At 39.4% G+C, this 21,885-nt stretch overlaps 1 protein-coding gene across 5 annotated transcripts in view; it reads right to left on the bottom strand.

Moving 5' to 3' along the window:
• The window catches only part of MAP4K5 (mitogen-activated protein kinase kinase kinase kinase 5), a 68,234-nt gene that overhangs the window by 11,604 nt on the left and 34,745 nt on the right, over positions 1 to 21,885 (bottom strand). For 4 of the 5 annotated variants that reach the window (XR_003991251.1, XM_030484901.1, XM_030484902.1 and 1 more), the window contains 21 exons: positions 21,727 to 21,817; positions 20,497 to 20,561; positions 18,996 to 19,051; positions 17,685 to 17,732; positions 17,554 to 17,596; positions 15,559 to 15,631; positions 14,506 to 14,637; positions 13,884 to 13,946; positions 12,484 to 12,565; positions 11,748 to 11,864; positions 11,323 to 11,401; positions 10,023 to 10,081; positions 9,062 to 9,123; positions 6,307 to 6,351; positions 5,605 to 5,647; positions 4,923 to 5,133; positions 4,542 to 4,639; positions 4,399 to 4,440; positions 3,590 to 3,674; positions 3,420 to 3,499; positions 912 to 972 (listed from right to left, as the gene is read on the bottom strand). Coding sequence is in view for 4 of the 5 variants with exons in the window: in XM_030484901.1 (XP_030340761.1) it covers positions 912 to 972; positions 3,420 to 3,499; positions 3,590 to 3,674; positions 4,399 to 4,440; positions 4,542 to 4,639; positions 4,923 to 5,133; positions 5,605 to 5,647; positions 6,307 to 6,351; positions 9,062 to 9,123; positions 10,023 to 10,081; positions 11,323 to 11,401; positions 11,748 to 11,864; positions 12,484 to 12,565; positions 13,884 to 13,946; positions 14,506 to 14,637; positions 15,559 to 15,631; positions 17,554 to 17,596; positions 17,685 to 17,732; positions 18,996 to 19,051; positions 20,497 to 20,561; positions 21,727 to 21,817 (1,635 nt within the window). In the remaining variant the exon portion in view is untranslated. The remainder of the gene's footprint in view (positions 1 to 911; positions 973 to 3,419; positions 3,500 to 3,589; positions 3,675 to 4,398; positions 4,441 to 4,541; positions 4,640 to 4,922; positions 5,134 to 5,604; positions 5,648 to 6,306; positions 6,352 to 9,061; positions 9,124 to 10,022; positions 10,082 to 11,322; positions 11,402 to 11,747; positions 11,865 to 12,483; positions 12,566 to 13,883; positions 13,947 to 14,505; positions 14,638 to 15,558; positions 15,632 to 17,553; positions 17,597 to 17,684; positions 17,733 to 18,995; positions 19,052 to 20,496; positions 20,562 to 21,726; positions 21,818 to 21,885) is intronic. The other variant, XM_030484903.1, reaches the window with a different exon arrangement.

Here is a 21,885-nt window from a genome sequence, read left to right as displayed (position 1 = left end):
AGAAAAAGAAAACAAAACAATAATAATGCATATAGAGAAGCCATGGCATTTGACTCAGAGTTCATTTCAGTAACACTAAAGCAGCTCTGAAAGTTAGTTTTATGTAAACATTTTTAGAAGGCTGTAATTATACAACAACAATTAACTGTATCACAACATTTTTCTTTATCTATAAACCGACAGAAGTGGCATTACACAAACTTTGCATGTTTAAAGGCACAGTGCTACAATTACTCTCCATGACACAGTGCCTCCGTTTCCTATCTAGAATATCCTATTCCAGGACAACCGAAGAAAAACAACCCAACTTTTTTTTTCAAGCATCAATTGCTGGATTAGTATTTCACAGCCACCTCATTCTCCTTCAAATTGAAACTGGTTTTGCTTTAGGGTGGATTTATTTTTTCAATCTGGTTCATACCAAAAATGCTACCAGGCTACAATACACTGAGAGTGAGCAAACACTGTAGCTACGTTTCAATAATGCACCTATGGCAATCCTCTCCTAATGTTGTTGTGACACATGAAATCCATCCTTATCCCGACTCTCCTAGCTCAGGGACCAGAGGAGGACACTTTAGACTTTCCAGCCACTTTCAGCCAAATTGCAGCCCTGACAGAGGCAACTTGTTTAACAAATGCCACGTGCCGAGCTGTTCCAAACTGATTAAAAATAAATTAAAAAATTAAATAATTATGGTGAGACATTGCAGACAACTGGCTCTACTACTTGTAAACGTCAGTTTTATTTCTGGAAGTCTTTCATATTAAAACACTTGAAGCAAAACTTCAAGCACAACAAAACCCACATTTCCTACTTCAGCAATATCAAAATACATTAAACTGAATTACAACTTGAAATGCTTCTCTTTATTTATAACCTTATTGATTTCCCCTTTATTTACACATACCTGACAAGGACATTAAGGTGTTATTGATAACATACAGCCACGTGCACTTTCGGGGAAATAACTGAAGAAAGAAAATACGTCCATTAATAGAAACATACAGGAATTTCTAACCATGGTTTTCTCTGCCTGCTCCACTTCCACCACCATTCCTGTGGGGATCGACACTGGAGAAAGTCCCAGCTGCAACTACAGTTTCCTCTTTAATTCATTCTTTTGGATCCTTGCTTAGCCCTTTTCTCTATCTGAAGTATTTTCATACTTTGCCTCTTCCACCCCTGAAACTTTCAAAATTCTATTTTTCTTCATTTTTTAATTAGTAGCACAGAGCCATATTGGGACAACTGGCAAGACTGGAATACCATATATAAAAAGATACAGCTTGCTTAGAGATGACAGCCAGAGAAAGACAGTATTACAGAAACCTATTAAATCCCACAAAAGTCAGAAGACAGGGGAAAAAAAGCTACATGATTTACACAGTTAATAGCACTGTTAATAGCATCTTGTGCTAGGAGCAGAAAAAGAGCACATTACACACTATTTCAACTAGGTATACTCATGTCAGCAGGTCCCAGTAAAGTTTACTTTACAGTACTTCAGAACTGGCTCAGACCCCAAGGTCTCAGTAATAATTATCTTCAAGAACTGATGAAGGACAAACAAGTACCTCAAGGACAAACAAGTACCTCAAGGACAAACACAATACCTATGCCAAATAAAAAGGGTGGTGGGAATTGCAAAATAGTCTGACTGACTAAACAGCCAGAGTAGTACAGGAACAAACCACATACTTTTTAATTACTAAGGGATAACAAAAGCAGCTAGTGCAGACTTGTGCCGAACAGGCTGTATCTGAACATCTGAATTTCCTTCTTTAACAGAAGTGTGCCACTTCCACGTGCAAAGTAAGAAAATATGGGTAGAGGAAATGGCAGAAAGAAAACATACAACTGTCTGGACATAAAAATGGAGTGTCTATGAACAATTTGCTATTTAATAGACAGAAAAGCAGCCTGTAGATATATAGTGTCTTCTCTGGGTCTGGTTCCATTCAGTATTTTCACTAAAAAACTAACAATCAAATACAAGTATACTTCTGAAATTGGGATATTAACCTTGGAGAGACAGAAAGCACTTTGGAAGATGCGATCAGAATTAGAAGTTGGAGAAACAGTTGAAAATGTGCATTTGTTGGGGAGAAATCCTAAGATTAATAAAAGCAAATAAGGAAACAAGTGGCACAGCAGAAGCACTGCGGTAAAGCCTGTGGGGTTTGTAGTGGATCACATCTGACCTCTGCCAACTGAGAATGCTCTCACAAAAAAGGATACTTTCACTTTGGGGTGGTGCATGGAGTGTTTTCTCTACCTACCGCTGACATATCTAACCTTTCAATAGCATATAAAAAAGCATGTGGAAAAGTCCAGACAAGACTGTTACATGAAGTATTTAGGAAAACGTACAAGGAAAGAGATCGCTTTAGCTAATGGAGAAAAGAGAAAATTGAGGTAAGAAGGCCAGGGGGTCTCCAACAGCTGCCACCACACTTTTTAGACTGTTGTACCCCATGTCTGCTAAGGCCACAAAAAGGTAAACAACTTCATTATTCAACACTATCCTACTGCATTTAGGTGTGCCCTCAGCTCTCTCAATTTGAGAGGATCTTCTAATTGTATTTAATTCAAACTCCCATTTCTCATCATCAAGCCCTTTATAATCGTCTCATTTTTGTCTGTGCCAAACTAACCTCTCCATGATCTTGTTGAACCACTTCCCATCTCGAGTTTTGTCCTCTTGCATGATGCTCCCAGAAACAGAGGACTTTCTGAAGCACAGATCTCTGTGCAGTGCCCTTTCCGTGAAACCATCTTTCTCTCACTATTACTCAGCTGCACCCACCCTGCCACCTCTGCTTTCTGACCCGTGCCATGTCTTGACTGAGTTTATTGCTCTTTAGATGCTTGAAGTGCCTTTGTGAACTGCTTTACAAACCTACAGGAGTAAAACTCATTATCAGCATTTGCCAGCATTTCCAAGAAAACTGCTTCTCCTGACTCTAAAAGAGCAAATGTAACAGTACCATGATTGCATGAAGTGCCTTTGGAAAGGCTTAGAGAGCCCAAGAAAACAGAAGCAAATGCGTATGTATTGGTGATGATAATGCCAGCTAAATGAAATTGTTGAGGGCTTTGGAAGCATCCAGTGGAGCAGCAATATGCCATCTAGTGGAGATAAAATGGAGAGAGAAAGGGCACGTAATCAGTTGTCTCCAAGGAGAAGAAAGGTGTTTTAAGAGAGAAGTCCTTTGAAAGCAGTGTTACATAAGCAGCAACAACAAAAAAAAAATCAGGTAGGTAGGGGAACTATTAATTTTCTGAGTATCGTGGCTGGCTTTGATGTGAATCAGTTCATGCCACAAAGCCTCGCATCCCATCTACTCCCTCTAATACCAAAAACTTTCTTGCTTCTTAATATCCCTATATCTGTGTTCAGTACACCAAAAATCACCTGTTCCATTGTTGCTTCGTGAAGTTCATTCAAATTCAAGGTGTAGATACCTTCTTCTGTGCCAAAGATAATGTACTGATCTAAAAATTTAAGAGAAATTTATTATTTCACAAGTTCATTACCACTTTGGCAATAGGCAGGTTTAAAATACAAACTTAAAATAACTTTACCTTTAGTATCTGGATGTATCCATGATGTTGCACAATTAATCTTCAAAGGACAACCATCAAAGACTTTGGAAAAACATGCTCCCATCTGAAAGACACCAAAACTGAAACCTGAAACAGTTCACAGGATAAAGTGTTTATCTGCTAGCACGTGGCCACTTAGTACACACCTGTATGCACTGTGGCTCTTTCTTCAGACTCAAGCTTACTCTAATATGGTTTGATGCAAAACATTTTTATCTTCCCCCAAAAGGCTGCAATTCAGCCTTCCAAACCTTTTCATAAGCTTCATACACACTAAGAAACTCAAAGAGGGATCAAAATAATATGAAAAAATTTAAGTACCTATTGGGTGAGAACAATACATGGTTTAGTGGTGGGCTTGGCAGTGCTAGGCTAACAGTTGGACTTGATAGTCTTAAGAGTCTTTTCCAACCTAGATGATTGTATGTATGAATATTGAGTGGTTATATAAACAGCAGATGAAGGGAAAACAAGCAAAAGCAATAACACCGTCTCACACCACTACCACCTCTCCCCCTTTCTCTTTACTAAGCAGAGACTGCTATTGGAGATCACAACTCACACAGCCAGTGAAGTCTCCAACCCTTCACATCCACACTGGCGAAAGGAAGTTTTTAAGAAAAGGAAACAAATATCATGGGTTCAGTACACAAAAAGTAACTGGCTGTGAGTTGCAGAAAATCACGCCAGGTGAGCTGGTGGCTTATTCTAGCATAAACCTTCTGACACTTGAGAGATGCCATGAGAGCAGGCTTCCAATAACTCCTACTGCAAATGAGATTTCTTACCAGCACCTTCGGTGTCGGTGGTAAACCATTGATTGCTGGCTTCTGTGGGAAGAAAGAAAGATCATAAAATACCTCCCCCGCACTGATATAAAACTAGCTAGCTAACATGACAGTGAAATCAGACTGACAGTCACAAAACTTACAGGAAAATCTCTTTTCTCTTTTTTACGTGGCAGTTGAGGGATTTGTCCAGACCCTTCTGCATTTTCTTCAATGAGTTTCAGCATGCCGCCCCCATTTCCTGAAAAGAAGCCCAGACACATTTTGTAGCTTACTTGACACAGTGAAATAGAAAATATTTTTGTTGCTCTATTCACTCTTCTCCCCTTTATCTAGCAGGAGTGGAGAAGTGAACTCTGAAACGTCCATATATGCATCTCAGGTACCAGCACACGTGTAAAAAGGAAAGCTGCACCTTATGATCAGCTTGCATTAAAAAAACATATCTGCTGAAAATAGCTGACTCTAGAACTGATTTGCTTTTACAGGATGCAAGTTACCTTTGGGAAATGTAATGCATTTACCTAAGTCGCTGTATCTAGCTGTGAGTAATCCAGGGCTACTGATGCTGCTGGTCATACCAATGGGGGAAGAATCAGTCTGAGGCCCACAAACAGGGATACTCTGTCTCCTGTGAGCTGGTGGGGCTCTGTTCTGTGAGTCTGGGAAGTGTTTTATTGTCTGACATTTGTCATCATCTGGGAGGTTCTCCTCAGGATAACTGTTTATTCTCGGCTGCAACAAACCAGAGGTGAAGGTTACCTGGGAAATGGCACCTGGAAGCATAAACTTCAGACAAGTTTAATTCAAGTCAGACTGCTTCTCCATTAAAAAAAATTAAAAAGTCAGCCTTTGAAAAGAGCCATTTAACAGCAGAATAATCTAAAAGGTATTCCTTCTCTGGTGGAAAATCACAGCAGCAGGCAGAATGCTGAACAAGAGGAAATCCCATGCAGCATGCTTTCTTCAGAGGGAAGATACAAGTCACTTTTTCTAAGGTAGTGTACAATGCCAGGAGCGCCCAGAGGTCAAGACCGTATAGACTGCAAGTCAGCATAAAATATGAAGCTGCATTAAGCACAAAGTTTGCTAGCAAATGGTATTCAACAGAATGTATAACCTACTGAGAGCATCAGACAGAAGCACTGCAGAGGCTGCACAAGTGGAATTTGCTGCCTGAAATTCCTAAACCCCACTATCTCTTACCTTAGGAGGTAGCGGAGGTGGCCCTGCTCGTTTTAGCGTTGATCTGCAATGAAAAGGTTCAGTAGTTGTCTTAGTTAAACCAACAACATAAACAGAACTACCTGAGAACACAGACTCTAAACAAGACGAGCTAGATGCATAGAATAGATGGATCACGGCTTTGCATGAACCCATCTAGATGCATAGAATAGGTGGATCACAGCTTTGCATGAACAGGGTTAAACTAGAAGTCTAGGAGTGGGGGGAAAAAGCATGTTAATCTTGTTAGAAGTGCTGTTTTTTTAATAAACTCGTGTTCTTTCATAAATGCCAATGTTATAGAGCGTTCTGTGGTGAAGGGTATTTGAAATTAGCAAATAAATATACGTTCAGGACTAGTCTGGTGCAGTCACTACCGGATCTGGCCCGTGATTGATGGATTAATCAATATAAAATCTGCTTTAAAGCATTAGGCACTTACATATGCACGCTAAGATAACCTCAGGAAGGAGAGCAAGGGAAGAAAGCATTGCTTTGCAGACATTCTGATGACGATCAGAATCAAGCGTGCGTTAGACCTTGGAGTGCAACCAGCCCTCACTTATTTATGAGTGGCAAAGCTGCCTGCAGCATTTTAAGGAAAGAGGTTTTGCCAGAACGCTGCCTGCTTTAGCGAGAGCCACACGGAGTAAACACAACTGTACATGAAAGAGGTTCACTCACTCTTCAACATCTTCACTCCCATCGCCAAATTTTGTAAGCAGTACCCTAGGTAAAACGTTTATAAAATTAAGAGCTCTGCCCTAAGGCTGACACATGCAACTAAACTGATCGGTGATGTCATTTAGTTTCATAACAAGCATCTCCCATCCCTTTTCAAAACAAACTATTTCTCTCTTATTCACTGCATTAAGCCCTTTTTCATTTAGTATGGTCCTTTCCTTCCCCTCACCCCCCAATTATCATAGAAGCTCTCTTCCATACCAGATACCATCAACTCATCTTTCACTTCCCCACCTGGTATTTTAAATATTGTTGAAATGCCTCATAACAGTACAATATGAGAGAAACAGAAAAAAAAAGAAAAGAAATAATACGAGAACAGAGGAAGTTACTGGGAGACAAATGGAGAAAAGCCTTTACAAAGGGAAGTTTCCTCCTCTAGTGTTTCCCATTACAGTGGGAATTCTTGTTTCAAAGCTACCCCAGGGTCAAAAAAGAAATTGTGACTAGAGGATCAAAGCAGCACTACAATGTAATCCTGAAACGGATAAAAACTGATAACGTTTTGAAAAATAGCAGTTTTCAAGCTCTGTCTTAAAAACAAAACAAAACAAAACAACAAAAAAACTAAACCAATTTGAAACCAGAAATCTAAACCCAATAAAAAGAATTCCTTAGTATGTTGCTGTGATGTGAAGTCTGGGCTTCTGCATTTAGGAATGGTGAGGTGGAAGAGCCAGTTCAGAAGCTGGCTGTCTCAGTGTTCAACCAGGGACAGGCTGGTGCATGCTGCAGCCGCCCGGTGCATGCTGCAGCCGCCCGGTGCAGTCCAAGTCCCTGCATGCAGAGCAGACACCCCCACACCTGCCAACTCACACATCCTTCCATGCTCAGCAACACACCACATCACCCGCTGAGGGATGACCACAGGGTAATGAACAGGAAAACAAAAGTATATTATACAAAAACGAACTCAGCCAAACTTGGATTAATGTGAAATTTGCCTGCAAGTTACTTCTGAAGGGAAAGCAGCAGACAGTTGCCAACAGGAACTATTAAAAATTTTAAAAGAGAAAAAGTCCAACCATCCACAAAACCTCCTCCATACTACAACAACTTTATAAAAAAAAGTATTTTTAAAATGCTACAATAAGGATGAGAATACCAAGCAAAAAGTTCAATCATCAGGTAGACATGCTGGTATCCCCCTTTCCAGACCAGTAATTCCATTTCATTCTGATAAAGGACATGAAAAGCAAGGACCCTCCCAGCACACATCCTCTCTGTGCATCCCTGGTATTACTGAGAATTGCTGGGACAGAGGAGCTATGCATTTCCTGTTTATGTTTTCAAACTGGAAGTGGTTTCCAAGTAAGCAGCACAGATTCACCATCCAGAAACTTTATGCCTCTCCTCCTTTCAAATACTAAATCTGTATCTATCTACTTATTTACAGCCCTAGCAATACTTGCTATGGCCACATTCATTCTGCTTTTAATACGGCCTGTTACAGACAATTTTAATAACACCACAGAAACAGAATCAGATCAGTAAGTCACATTGCTGGGAGGCACTTCCCTCCCTCCCTGCTCCTCGACCCCATGGATTCCAGCTGTCTGCACAAAAGCCAGCACTCACGAGACAGGCTTTCAATCTGGAGCTCATCAGGGTCACACAAACAAACCAAGAGAGGAAGGAAAGCAGTTGCTGTCATTACTGAACAGGGAGAAAAGGCCTAGAAAGCTACTCCAAACTTTTACTACAATGAGAGTGAGAAGAGAAAACCAGGTTGAACTTAAAAAGACCCAAACACTGGCAATCTCCGTGACACAGACAGCTTTCCAGGGGACTGTAATATCAGCTGACAACTTATGCAAGCCTGTGTCTGCAAAAAAAGCCAAAGAAATTCACTGTCTGCTACTCAGTTCCAAATAAAGATGGGAAACAACAATTATTTCAACCAAAATACTGCCTTTCCCTACATATGTGCATCAGTCAGTACTACTGAACTTCCATATTCTTCACTGCAAATTCAAAGATTGCCTTTAAAGGTAGAATCCAGTATTTTGCAGCAAAAGAAAGCCACATACCTAATAATTTCAGTCGTAACTTGGACAGACTTGTGCTTCCTTATTTCAGGCCTGCTTTATCCCAGGGGAAAGCAGTTATAGCATATGTTTACCTAAAACATTTCACCCCAGAACACTGTATGACTGTATTATAGATTACACCGATCAGACCCCACAGCAGAAGCACTCATGCCATCAAACTGAACTGGTTTCTCCTTCCCTTTCCTGCAAGGACTCAGCTTCAGGGCTGTGATGTGCTTTGTCACAGGATGTCACAACTGCAGCTGCAGCTCAGAAGAGAAGTGCAAGGCCAGCACAGGATTCTGAACTCAGCCCTTGCAAGGTTATCAGCTTTGCTTCAGAAAATTGATTTTGGCTGTATTATTTTAGTGTGCTGGCCATACATTTATACTTCACTTTCCATCTAGAACTGGAGAGGGCTACAACAAATTTTAAACAAACTACTCTTTGTGGTTAAAAGAGATTAAAATCCATTCCCCAAGAGAACGACCAACCAACTGCAGAAGGAGGACTGCATACTGGGTAAAATCTCCTTTGACTTTATGACTATTTAAGTGGATTAGGGCTTATGGTTTAATTTTTCCATCATAGCTCCATTTTTATTTCGGAGTGTATTTTCATATAAAGTCACAGAAATAAAAGATGTTTTTGAACTCTGTACTTACTTGCTGCTTCCATCAACGAAAGGATTCCAATGTGAAGCAAAGTCAGTGCCAGCTGCCACAACCTGAGGATGAAGAAATTGACATTTTTTCCCCTGTCAAAATGAAGTACTTTACCACAGCACATGAAGAGGCCTGTCAGATTCCCAAGCCCTGCAGAATGACCCATAAGTAGTAAAGTAAAATTCCAAAGTGAAATAATGTTTTACAATCTGATTATAAAGCAACTATTGAAAAGCTATCATCTTCTTAGACTCAGATTTAAAAGCAGCACTTGGAAACCATGTAACACCAGTATCAAGTGGCAGTAAGTAACACAAAAGCAAAAATTTATGGTGAAAACTCAGTAAGTACTTTCCACTCAGGGCACCTCCAAGACACCCTTCCAGCAAGAGAACATACTGCAGCCATCAACATCACCTACCTGGTGAACTGGAATACATCTGTGAAAAACAGGAATGGGATTTTTCTGGAGTGCTGAGCACTAATGTCTCCAAATCCAAATTAATGGCAGCTGTTGCTGTTGACAACACTTATTGAAAAATGGAGCCCTTGTGTACATAGGCATACAGTAATCCCCAAGAACGTTAATTAGCTGATCTACAGCAAACTGCTGAGGCCTGGAACAAACAACAGCAGCTCACGGGGGGCAAAACTGGCTGCATGTGAGCTGGTGGCCTTCCAAGAAACAAGCGGCAAATAAACTCTGATGATACGAAGATCAGGGACTCAAATGCGGAACTGCCTCTTCACATAATCAGTTGGCACATATTGTTTTTTTCATTTAAGCATGACTCTGCACAAAGCATGGAGGGCAATTCATTTTCTTAAAAATAGTCTGGGGACCAAGAGTGGTCTTCTCATGGCTTTATATTTCAGACACGTATTACTTAGAGTAGAGCCACAAAACAACAAAGACACTATGATTTTAATAAATAAACAAAAAAACCAAACTTGCCCTTACCATTTCATCCCGAGCTTCTGTTTCTTTCCGTAGAGGGGGCTCAAACTGCAGTTTATCAACTACAAAACATTGCATTTTCAAATTTAATGTACACAACATTAATTTCAATGCTTACTACAGTGAAATGCATGCTGTAACACATCTAAATATTATGCACACAACACTTAATTTGCCTATAAAATGTGATCATCACTTAAGTATCAGCCTTATTGTCTAAATGCTTAAATTTGCAAATACGAAACCCACAAGAAACAGACCAAAAGTAAATACCAAATCGTTATATGAAAGTACACCAAAACGTAAGTATGTTAACCACATGCTACCTTTAATGAACGTGAGACTTTTTAACAGCAAGCTTCTTAAAAGTGTGATGTACGTCAGGCAGAGGAGCAGGTAGCATTGTCATTACAAAAAACATTTGTCCAAACCTGGAGAAGGGTCCTTTTACCCTCGAAATTTCAACTTAGATCCGAGTAGGATATTTTTATTAAAAGAAAAGGTTGTATTAAAAGAAAATGCATTCTGTTAACATGCACTCTGGCCAGGACAGCTATTGCAACCACAAGTGCTCCATCAGGGTCAAGGAAAGGTTTCACTTACGAACTTGAAACAATCCTAGAATGGTTCGGGTTGAAGGGACCTTAAAGATCACCTAGTTCCCCCCTCTTTGCCATGGGTAGGGACACCTTCCACTAGACCAGGTTGCTCAAAGCCCCGTCCAACGTGGCTTTGACCACTTCCAGGGATGGGGCAGCCACAGCTTCCCTGGGCAATCTGTTCCAATGTCTCACTACCGTCATAGCGAAGAATTTTTTCCTAGCATTTAATCTAAACCTACCCTCTGTCAGCTTAGCCATTGTGCAGACAAACACAAAATGCTACTTTTTACTGTATTTTCTCATCACACATGTGGAAAGATGCCCTCCTAATTATAAACTCACTCTCATTCTTTGATGTCTGCACGTTATTAGTGCTTTTGCTCTTTTAAGTAAGGCTGCATGGTCTGACAGATCACAGAGCTGAAAAGCTATGCTGGTCATGCAAAGTTTCCACATAAACATTACAATGAAGCAATGAGATGTAATGAAACAGCAGAAAATTATGCAAGTTTTAATTCTGGTTTCAGAAAAATATTATTGAAGATTGATGTGTATGTGGTGTTTCTTCTGGTTTTGCTCCTCAAGTGTGCCAGCCACAGAAAAGACTTTCCAGAGTACACAACAAAAGAATGACACTGACATCCTTCATTGGTAGAAGCAAACCAACACCACAAAATGAGTAAAGCCCATCAAGAACTTACAGTTTATCTCTGATGCTGTTCTTTCTGCCCTGATGTTCCTGTTTGTAGAACGAATTGTATGGCGGATAACAGAATGAGGCTGCAAGGGTTATAAATGGAAAAGCTGAGAAAAGTTGCATGGCTTTCTGTTGGTTCTTAATTAACAATCAAAATAACAAGAGGAAAGCTGTTGCAGTCACACACTGTAACATGCACCACCTTTGTTCTAGCCCTGCACATGATCCTTCTATACACCACAGCATAAACATGACAAGCGCCATGGCAGTATGTCCTTGCTTCTCCTGCATGCTAACTCTATAAATGGAGCTCTCAAACTGCTGGGGCTGTGCCCCTGTCAAGCTGCAATCTTACATTCTCAAAGCAAAGCAGGGTATTTAAACCGTAGTTTTACCTAAAGACAAAAAATAAGAGATGTTCTCACTCACCTCAAAATCATCATCATCAGCTTCACTGTAGTGTGTATGGTTGTCAGGGTTATTAACTTTGTCCAACAGCTCAACTGCTAAAGATCTTGAAAGACCAGGCTGCCCTACAAAGCTATGCTGGAACCGCAGAAAAGAACAAGTTATAACATGCAACTGATACATAACTTTCATTAATAAGCATCCAATATAGAATGATACTGAGTTTTGTCTGCTTTCTTGGGGCTTGAGTATTTCTTTAGCAACTCCTTAATGGCTAAACTTTCTAACCTCTGAATAAGAATGGAAATGCCACACTTTTGACCACTTGTATACTGGAAATTAAACTCTGAGCCAAACAATTACACCTTATTTTTTACATGAGTATTTCAGTTGAGTTTAGGAAAACAGAAATAGATATATGAACAACTGCTAAATACATCCATTCTCTGTTTGGGTGACAGGAAGGGTCAATGTCTGTACGTAAGAGGCCGAGATACCCACTTGCAGAAAGGCTGAAGACAGAATAGTAAGCAAATTTCTGTAATTTTTCCTAACAAAAATTGTATAAAAATATTGATACTGAACAAAATCTTCCTACTTCCTACAGTTGACCAGTATCTCTTTCCTTTGGATTTCACCACCCGTGTTGTAAGATCAGAGAAAGAAAATTGTTCCAGTTGGGTTTCCTTTTGATCTGTTGCTCACTTTGAAACAAGAGATCTCTTACTCATGTCACCAAATGTTCCAAGACACTTACAGAAAGAAGTCTGTCTGCTGTAGGTCTCTTCTTTGGATTTTTTGTAAGTGCTATCTTGACAAAATTATGGAATGTCGATGACCTTAAAGAAAAATGAGGTTTTATGTTTTATTTCTCAAGGAGATATTTTTGATTTTAACACAGTTACTAAACAGATTACAAAAGGGTGTGCTAAATTTGAATGTCGTCCAGGTACCTCATCTCAGGTTTGAATAATTACATTTCCGAGGTAACAAAACAAGGAAAAAAACATTCGATTCATGAAACTTGCATGGAAAAGGTTTTGGTACAGAAAATAAACCAAACACGTATGCTGCTATTTCATCTTTTTCCAGTTCCGATTATTACAGAAGAGATATCAGAAATAAGAATTGTGAATTATGTACCAAGTAAACCCTAAAAATCTAGTCCAACCTACAAATTTCACTGTTCTTGGCTACAGATAGGAAGATAAAATACCAAGTTCTAGGCAGAGACTCAACTTACTCTTTAAAATGCTGTATTGCTATTTCCAGAACAACTTGGGTGACTTTGCCATGTCACTTCTTTTTAGATCTGAATTATGACTTGATGTTATGACTGGACCTAAATTTTTCAAGCTTTTTTTCTTGCAATTGCATTTCTGTTAGCATGCCCCTCTGGAGACAATGTTAGCTCAAGTCTGCCTGGTTTCAAATCACGTTACATTTCCTCTTCTAGCCTTAGCATCTGAGAAGGCAGCACTGGAGAAATAAAGCGCATTGGCTGGGGTTATTGAAACCAAGCAGTTTCAATCCAGGAAACATGCTCTTGGAAGGGTTTTCTCCCTTCCTCTAGTACATATCTGCCCATCCAAACACCTCAAGGTAAAAAGATTGTACAGCAGCATCGTGAGCAAAAAATCCTGCATATCAGAATTGTTTTGAGTCTCATAAATAAAATGTTAGTAAGCATGGTACAAAGTCCTGCAGGCACTGGGAAGGCATCGCAGGTTAAACAAATCATGAAAGGATTAAACACCTACCTATCCCACTGACAGAAGCAAATGCCTGGATACAAGGATAAAAATAATTTTTCTTTCTAGAACATACAAAGAGGACCGAAGAAAGGAGATTTCATTTCTTTCTGGATCACTGGCAGGGATCAATTACATAGGTAGGGCTGTCCTGCCCCATCCTGATGGTTTCCTGCCATGTCAGAAATGTCTGTTGCTGGAACTTAACCTCTCGTTTGCTTTCCAACAGCTATAAAAAACACCTAGTTGTTTCTCAGTGAAACTTCCTGTAAATGACATCACCTCTCAGGTTCCCCAGTTTAAAACTAGCACACGCTATTTTTCACTGCGTCCCTTTTTCAATAATGACAAATAGTTTTTTCACATTATCTACAAAATACTAAACAAAGGAAAGGGTTTAACCTACCATTTTGCTTTTTCCTTTAGTTTTGGTGGTTGAAAATTACTTTTTGACATTAAAAACAAAGCCCTAAAGGTAAAGGAAGAATAATGTTATTAATGGTAAAAAATTAATTTCATTCTGATTCCCAAACACTTTAAATGAATACTTTACAGTAAAAATCATATTGGTGAAACTGGATTATAGAAGACAGACACAGTAAAGCTGCTGAATTACTTATCTTTAAATAAAATCTTTTTATCACCATGCATAATCCTGTTAAACATAAGGCTACAGCTTTTCTAGTGATTTACTATCACTAGGTAGTTCTTAATCAGATTGATGATGACGCTACAAAGCAGGGGTTTTTGTTTGGGTTGGTTTTTTGTTTGGGTTTTCTTTTTTTTTTTTTTTTTGTTTTTTTACACCTAAAAATTTCAGTTATAATTTCAATTCTAAATTTAAGTCTTTAGCTTTAGATTAATGCCTTAAAGGCAGACACAGCTCACGCAGGAAGTAAATGCTTGATGAAGGAATCCTAGCATTAGTTTCTAAGTCTGAGCTACAAAGATGGTTACACTATATTTTAACAGTTCCAGGTGAGACTGAAGAGGGTCCTGGAGATGAGCCAGTTCCCCAGCCAGCAGACCTCATTGGGTGAAGATCAAACATGGGTGGCTGAAGCTCCGCAAGTTCAATCGCTGTTATGCCAACCGCCCAGATATCGCAGAGCTGGTTGTATCCACCATTCTTTTCCACCGCTGCAACTTCTGGGGCCATCCTTTAAAAGCAAAGGCATCATTCACTGAGAGCACGGTCTGCATGCAGGAGGCACAAAGCACTGTCACATAACCATTGAGTAGAAACCCCCACAAAGAGCATAAGTGTGGGAAAAGCCTGACATCCCCTCCCCTCACCCAGCATTAGGGGAGTGGAGAAGCACACAGAGGTGATGTGTTTTGCTCGAGGTCATGGGCTGGACAGCAGCTCTAGGAATAGAACCAGTCTCATGATTCCTGGTGAAATGCTTTAATGAGCAGATAATCTTCCTGCCCTCAGTCCTCCTTCGCCAACAGGATAAAGAGGGCATGAAACAATTAAAACCCATTGTCTGGATTAAGCTGTACATGCGTGTTCAAGTCTATACCAAAAATACCGCCCTAGGCATCTTAAGTGCATCACAGTGATGCCAGAAACCAATAGCAGTTAAATTTGCATATATAATCCAGCTCAAGATTTACAATGATGTATTTGCATATTAAGCGCTGTCTTGTACAGACATTAATCAGTAGAGATGATTAAAAGATAGTTTAAAATCTGTTTTTCTTCACAATTTTTTCTGCACAGAAATCAGAAAGACATTGTTTAGTTTATTCACTAAAAGTGTAAGAAGTTACTGAGAAACTAAATGACCATTCGGTATCCAGACAAAGGGGAGAATATTCTGCATTAATAAACGTGTGAGAAACAGCCATTCTGCCTCAAATATCACGTAGCTTGTGTTACAGCATCAAACAGCTCTAATCAGTACTTCCCAGACTTTAACCCTTTAGGCATTTTACTTGGAAGAAAGGAAGTTTATGCAATTGCTATATATATTTAAAAATATGTGCGTATACTTCAGTGTGTGTATTTTAGAATTCTTGGCATAAGTACAGACTTAGCTTTGCATACAATCATAGCAATCAAAGTAGTTTATTACCAGTAAGGGGTACCAATAAATGATTTCCTCTTTGCAATGGTGGCTGTTATTTTTGCGGCTACACCAAAGTCAGCTGGAAAAGAAAATTATGATAGACTTAGAAATCTCACTGTAAGATCCCAGACCTACTCTAGGAAGAAAGAACAATCATGTTTCTCATCCAAATAAAAAATTCTCTAAGCTTCAACAGTTCAAGATTAATAATGAGATCAGTTAATGTTTTCACTGAAATGACTTCAAATTGAAAAGTTCGTTTCCACATACAGCTCACTTGTGATCCTGTTCCTCTCCTAGATATTTTTCCATCTCACAATACAGCAACCAAGCAACCTCACAAGATTTAGTGGACATTCAATTTAATATTCAAGAGGAAAAATAGCATCATGCTTTGGAAACGATACTATTTCTGTGTTACTTATGGAACAGCGGGGGGACATCTGTTCTCATTTCTGGAGACATGTCTAGGGGACAATAATCCCTTGCTCTCAGAGCTGCAGATAATCAGGTGGACTTGCAGAGCCAAAAATCATTTAAGTCCTTTTTATTTTGATTGCATTTGTAGTACAATAGCTGGAAGATAATTCTGGGCAAACCTAACTAGCTTAGCAGGCAAAAGGAAGGTATCAGCACATAACCCAAGTTTAATGCAGTTAGTGGAATCTCCTATCCATTTCCAGGTTTTACTTTTTTTTACTCCTTTTTTTTTTTTTATCATCGTTTAGGGGTTTTTTTGGCTTGGTTTTTTTTTTTGCTTTGGTTTGCTTTTTAGGGTTTTTTTGGTGGGTTTTTTTTCCCCCTTCTTTCAAAAGCCATGCTTTCCTAGCACTGCATTCCTGCTTCACCACAGGGGAGTAAATGTGTTGAACCACACAGCTTTTCTGAAAAGCAGCGATGCGGCTAATGCACAAGTGTCCTGATTCCAACACTGGCCACAGTGAGATGATGAGTATCCCATTCCTTCTCCCCGAATGTCTGCTCCCTGCTTCCTGCAGAGCCCTAACTACATGCAGACTTCTGTGAAGTGAGGCATCAGACAAACAGATCGGGGTTTTGAAGGCAGTGCACTCAGGTTGAAGTTGTGGCTGCCCCATCCTTGGAAGTGGTTGAAGCCAGGTTGGATGGGGCTTTGAGCAACGTGGTCCAGTTGAAGATGACCCTGCCCATGGCAGCGGGGTTGGAACTAGACGAGCTTTAAGGTCCCTTCCAACCCAAACCATTCTATGAGTCTAGGAGATTCAGCCTGTTTGTGCTTGACTAACTGCAAAGTATCACTGAAGGAAGCCAGTAACACAGATCTCTTCTGAGTTTTCATCTTGTAGACCTCAGAGCGCTTGCAAAGGAGGAGAGTTTCCTTTTCACCTGTGTGCAAATGCCCAACGTCATACACTAGGCTGGAGGCACAGCCAGAATCAGACCCCACTTTTCCAAAGGTTGCCAGGCTCAGGAGAAATCATCTCACACAGTGGAACCTTGAAGGCTCTGAGAGAGAACTGTCATTCTGGTGAGGAACAAACGTGGATAACCAGGTAACCCCAACCTGGCAAAGTCCAGGGAAACCTGTGAGGCTTCAAGGCTTGATGGTTGAAAAAATAAATTATCTGTAACTTCTTGATAAGATGCAAAACTTCTCATGTCATATGTACACAAGCCCATGGACGCTGCCTGTTGTCAACAGTGTAACACCAGAAGGTTCATGACACGGAGAACAGTACTGAATAAAATTTACTGCAGTAGAATGCTGTATTATGCTTTATCATTTGTAGCAAGCTTAATCTTTGCTGTGCATTTTGCTGTTCAACACAAAACAAAGCCTAAAAAACCTGAATATTCCTCTTGGGTGGCATGGTCTCTACATTCTGGTCATTTTTTTGTCTTAGTGGAATGAAAAAAGGCAACTTGCTAAATCAAAGTATCCCAGATGGTACTGTAGCTTTTGATTGATCAAATTAAGATGTTCCCACTTACTTTCTGTCTTATTACATTCAGGCAACTTACCCAACTTGACATCTCCATGGTCTGTTAGTAGAATATTTGCACCCTAAAATATAATAAATACCAAATTAAAATTTTTTTGAAAGTTTTAAAACTAGAAAGTTTTAGGTAAGTTTCTCAAAGTTCCAAGTTACCTTTATATCTCTATGCATTTTGCCTTTCACATGCAAATAAGCAAGACCCTGGAAATAAAAGAGACACAGCATGTCAGATCGCCATTTGTTAACACACTACAGAGCCAGTCCCAGTCAATAAACTTAAATTACTCAATGTATTTTATTTTAAAGTGGAGAAACTTGAAATTTGCATATAAGAGGTATTCTGGATTCTGTTCCTCATCTCTCTCAGCTCCAGCCAATATATGTGAAGCCTTGTTTAAACCAGCCATGGTGTAACATTTTACATATATATATGTGTGTGTATGTTCAAAACAATCATGAAATTACATCACCTTTTCCCTTTACTAAAGTTAAATATATTTTTGAAGTCCTGAAGGTTACAAGATGCGAGTGTTTAGGCTTTAAGCTGCCCTTCCAGCAACACAAGTTCCTGCAGTAAGAAGAGATCAGGAACAGAAATGCCAAGCAGATTAGTTCATGGGTCTACGCCCCTGCCTCTGGCAGTGACCAGTTCAACTACCCCTTCAGGGAAAGGTGTGTATCCCTGTGATTCTCTCACATAATTATTCAGGGATAAACAGAGCAGGGAAAGAAAAGTTCCTTTAAGAAACAAGCTGCCTCCATTGTCTTATCTTGTAGTTCTACAGTTATTAGCAGTTACAATATGAAAGAGAACTGTGGTCATCTGGTTGCGGTATTTTTCCTCTACAAGTTATTTGAATTTATTGCCACAGATCAAACGGGCAGTTTAAAATACACCTTTTCTTCCCCCCCCCCTTTCTTTCCCCTCCGTTACTCAGCCACTTACCCTTGCTTACTTGGCATTAGCTGTTTTTTCTGCAATCAGATTCAAAAATTTGTCCTAACAACTGCTGCACTGAATCGCTGCGTTAGAACAATGGATGAAAACAGCCCACTCCACGCTGTGGTCACAACCTGTGCAGATCTGTCTTCCACTGTTTCCCTGAAACCAACGGGCTTACTCAAGAAACCAGAGGAGGACAGAGGTTCAGTATTTTGGTCCTGCAGCAGGATCCACAGACACATTTACTCTTATGTAAACCCCTTTGCAAATTACAGTGCAGACGCAGCACTTCTCCGACAACTATTTTAAGCAAATATTTGTACTTCATTACCGGATTTTCTTGCTAATTTTATTTACAATATAGAAACTAACAGATTAACCCTGGCTAATTGGTTTCAGCTAGATTCCCAATGCTTACAAATGCAAGTGATGGTACTGCAGCACCTTCTGAAATAATCTTCTGTATCTACGTTTTATACATGGAACAAACACTTTATCATATACTTGCAGAAGTACAGTACCTGTAAGGTTTCTCTGCATACATATGCAATTTGTAACTCTGACAGAGGTCCTGTGACTGAAAACAAAGTTTAAAGAAATGTGAGTCTACAATATACAACGCAAAAAATAACATTGTGAAGCAGCCAAAAAGCGGAATCGCCATGCAGAAGTTAAACACTGAATTTGCATGAACAGATTTTTACATTGAGCTGAAAAGAGGTTTTGTTTGCTTGTTTTACAGAAAGGCTTTCTGAAAAAAAACCCCAACCCCAAACCACCAAAAAAACAAAACAAACAGACCCAAACAAACAAACCCCAAACAAAACAGCACAGAAACAGAAGACAATACCCACAGCAATAAGAAAACCTGTTATCACAGAAATCTAATTGCCATTTTACAAGTGACTGCATAGTAATGTACTATCCTATATTCTGAGGAAGGTAAAAAACAACAGAAGTTATTTCTGCTAGCGTTTTAATATTAGAAATGGCAATATTCTATACTAGGGGCCTGTGTGACTTCAAATTGTTATAAAGCTATTTGCACTAACAGGCTGAAAAATAAAGCAGAAAGAGCTCTTGTATTCAAAAACTCCATGTTATCATTTAAAGGCAGAGCAAGCACCCAGACTGCTTTTCCAACAAATCCAATAAATCCTTCTACAGAATCAGCAACTCCAGATGAAACCTCAGAGGGGAAAATATTAAGAAGAGGGTGGTACACTATTGCACAGGAGCAGGAATAAGAGTAATTTTTACCCTTTAAAGATCAGATTTTGACATTTCCCAGTGAAAACTGCTTCCCCGCAGCATGCACAGTCTCCATATCCAATTAGCACAATTTCTCGTTGTAAACTTTTTTAGAGGTCTTTTTTCCACCCCTTCAGAAAGCAGATAACCTGCTTCTGCACATGGCATTCAGAGACATGGGCTGAGAGAAGCGAAGATGCAAGCGAGCTCCCAGTGTACAGTAACTGCAGCTAGCAAAGAGCTTTCCACTGGAATAACTCAAGCTCTTTGCATCAGTCCCCTAAGCATTGTGGGGAAAAACAAACAATGTGAGGATCGAAAAATAAAGTACATCCTGTCCTAGAATGACAGGGTATTAGTCGAAAATGGTGGTCATCATATTTCAAAAGTTTGACACTAGAGGAAAATTATTCACAATGAGAAAAAGCAGCCATTGGAATAATCCCTTCAGGGAAGGGGTGGACTCCTCAACATTGGACACTGTTAAGATTCAGCTGGACAGGGTGCTGGGCCACCTAGTGTAGGTTGTGCTTTGCCTAGAAAGGTTGGACCTGGTGATCCATGACATCCCTTCCAACCCGCTATTCTATGATTCTATGAAAAGTGCTCTCAACAAAATCATTTGACTCTAGCTAAAAAACACCATCTGTGCCCTAAAAAACATGTGCAGTGCCTGGCCAGTATCAAGTGTTCCCTGTTAGTTTGCTTATCATTTATTTTTCTTTTTTGCAGAAAGCTTCCAAACAAATGTTAAAATAAGTTTCAAAGTACCATGGTAAATATCTTGGAGGGATCCCCCACCGCAGTATTCCATGCATATCCACAGCTTCTCACGGCTATCAAAAGAAAGTTAAAACACAGGCATCAGAAGCTGATTGATCTGTATATAGAACAGAGTTAATAATGATTATTTACATTATTTTCTATTGGTCTTGCTCACTCTTGTTAAAAAATACACATTCATGATGCATGACTAGCAGTTACACATTTTACATGTTATTAAAAATGTCAATATAAATTCTCACCTATCAAAATTAAAATTTTATGCCAAATTCACTGAGAACTCTTTAAACATTATCAGACCTAAAATGTGCTGCTTTAGCTCTGACCTCCAACGGCAACAAAGAACATGCAGAAGAAACACCTGAGGTTTATCTACCAGCAATATTACATTAGATAACACACTAAACTCAGAGTTTCAATTTGAAATTTAAATTACCTTATTATATCTAAAAAACCCTCTTCATGGCTTCTAAAAGGGGGACTGAGGATTTAGAAATTTAGTCATTTTGTTTGAATTGAAGTCCATTAGGGCTTGCACAGATCATTTAAAAAATGCAGTCCTCCAAGAAATCTAAAGATGAAGCCTTGTCAAAAAAGACCAAGCAGGCAAGGTGGTGATATATATTCCCACAGAGCCAATTGATAAATGGCAGAGTTCAACAGAAATGGAAAATATTCCCCAGCTTTCTGTATAACATTTAATGTGTGCACTTGAAGATGCAGCCAGCTGGCATCGCCTTGTTTCTGCTTCTCAGTACGTCGCATCTGTTACATCAGAACTTCGAAAAATGTTATTACCAGTGGCTCAGATTTAGTGTTTTGCTCTTACAACTCACTGGCTATACTTCCACAGCACACAAGACTACCATTAAATATCTAAAAGCAATTCTGCTCTAGATAAATGATGATCTACTTTTATATTAGAACCGATAAAAGTTTGAAATCTGCCCCACAAATGAGTGGGGATTGGATATGTTGCAAGAGTCTCTAGGGGAAAAGGTTTTTTCTGTTCCTAGTGATAAAAATATTCCACCCTTTTGGCCAGCAGAGAAAACAAAGTATTAGTCACTTTTCTTTATTTTTTTTTAAAGCCAACTGGAAACTGAAGGAAATTCAACCTTGAAAAGAACACTGAGAGAGGATGTAAGCACTAAACCAGACAGAGCATTGTTTTAGGAAAGAACCAGCAGAAACGCAGGTATAAAAAGCAGGATTTACCTGAGATAGCTCCCAAAATAGGCGACTATGTTGCAATGTTTGCATTCTTTAACCATATATATTTCTTGCTGTATCAATGAAAAGTCGTCTCCTGGAAAACAGGAAGCAGCAGCCACAGTTACATTGCATGCAACTGAACATTCAAAGAGATCTGAAGGT

This window comes from Strigops habroptila, chromosome 4 (assembly GCF_004027225.2).
Source record: "Strigops habroptila isolate Jane chromosome 4, bStrHab1.2.pri, whole genome shotgun sequence".
Classification (NCBI taxonomy): Eukaryota; Metazoa; Chordata; class Aves; order Psittaciformes; family Psittacidae; genus Strigops; species Strigops habroptila.
The sequence above is the reverse complement of the archived record's forward strand: the minus strand, read 5'-3'. Positions and strand labels throughout refer to the sequence as shown.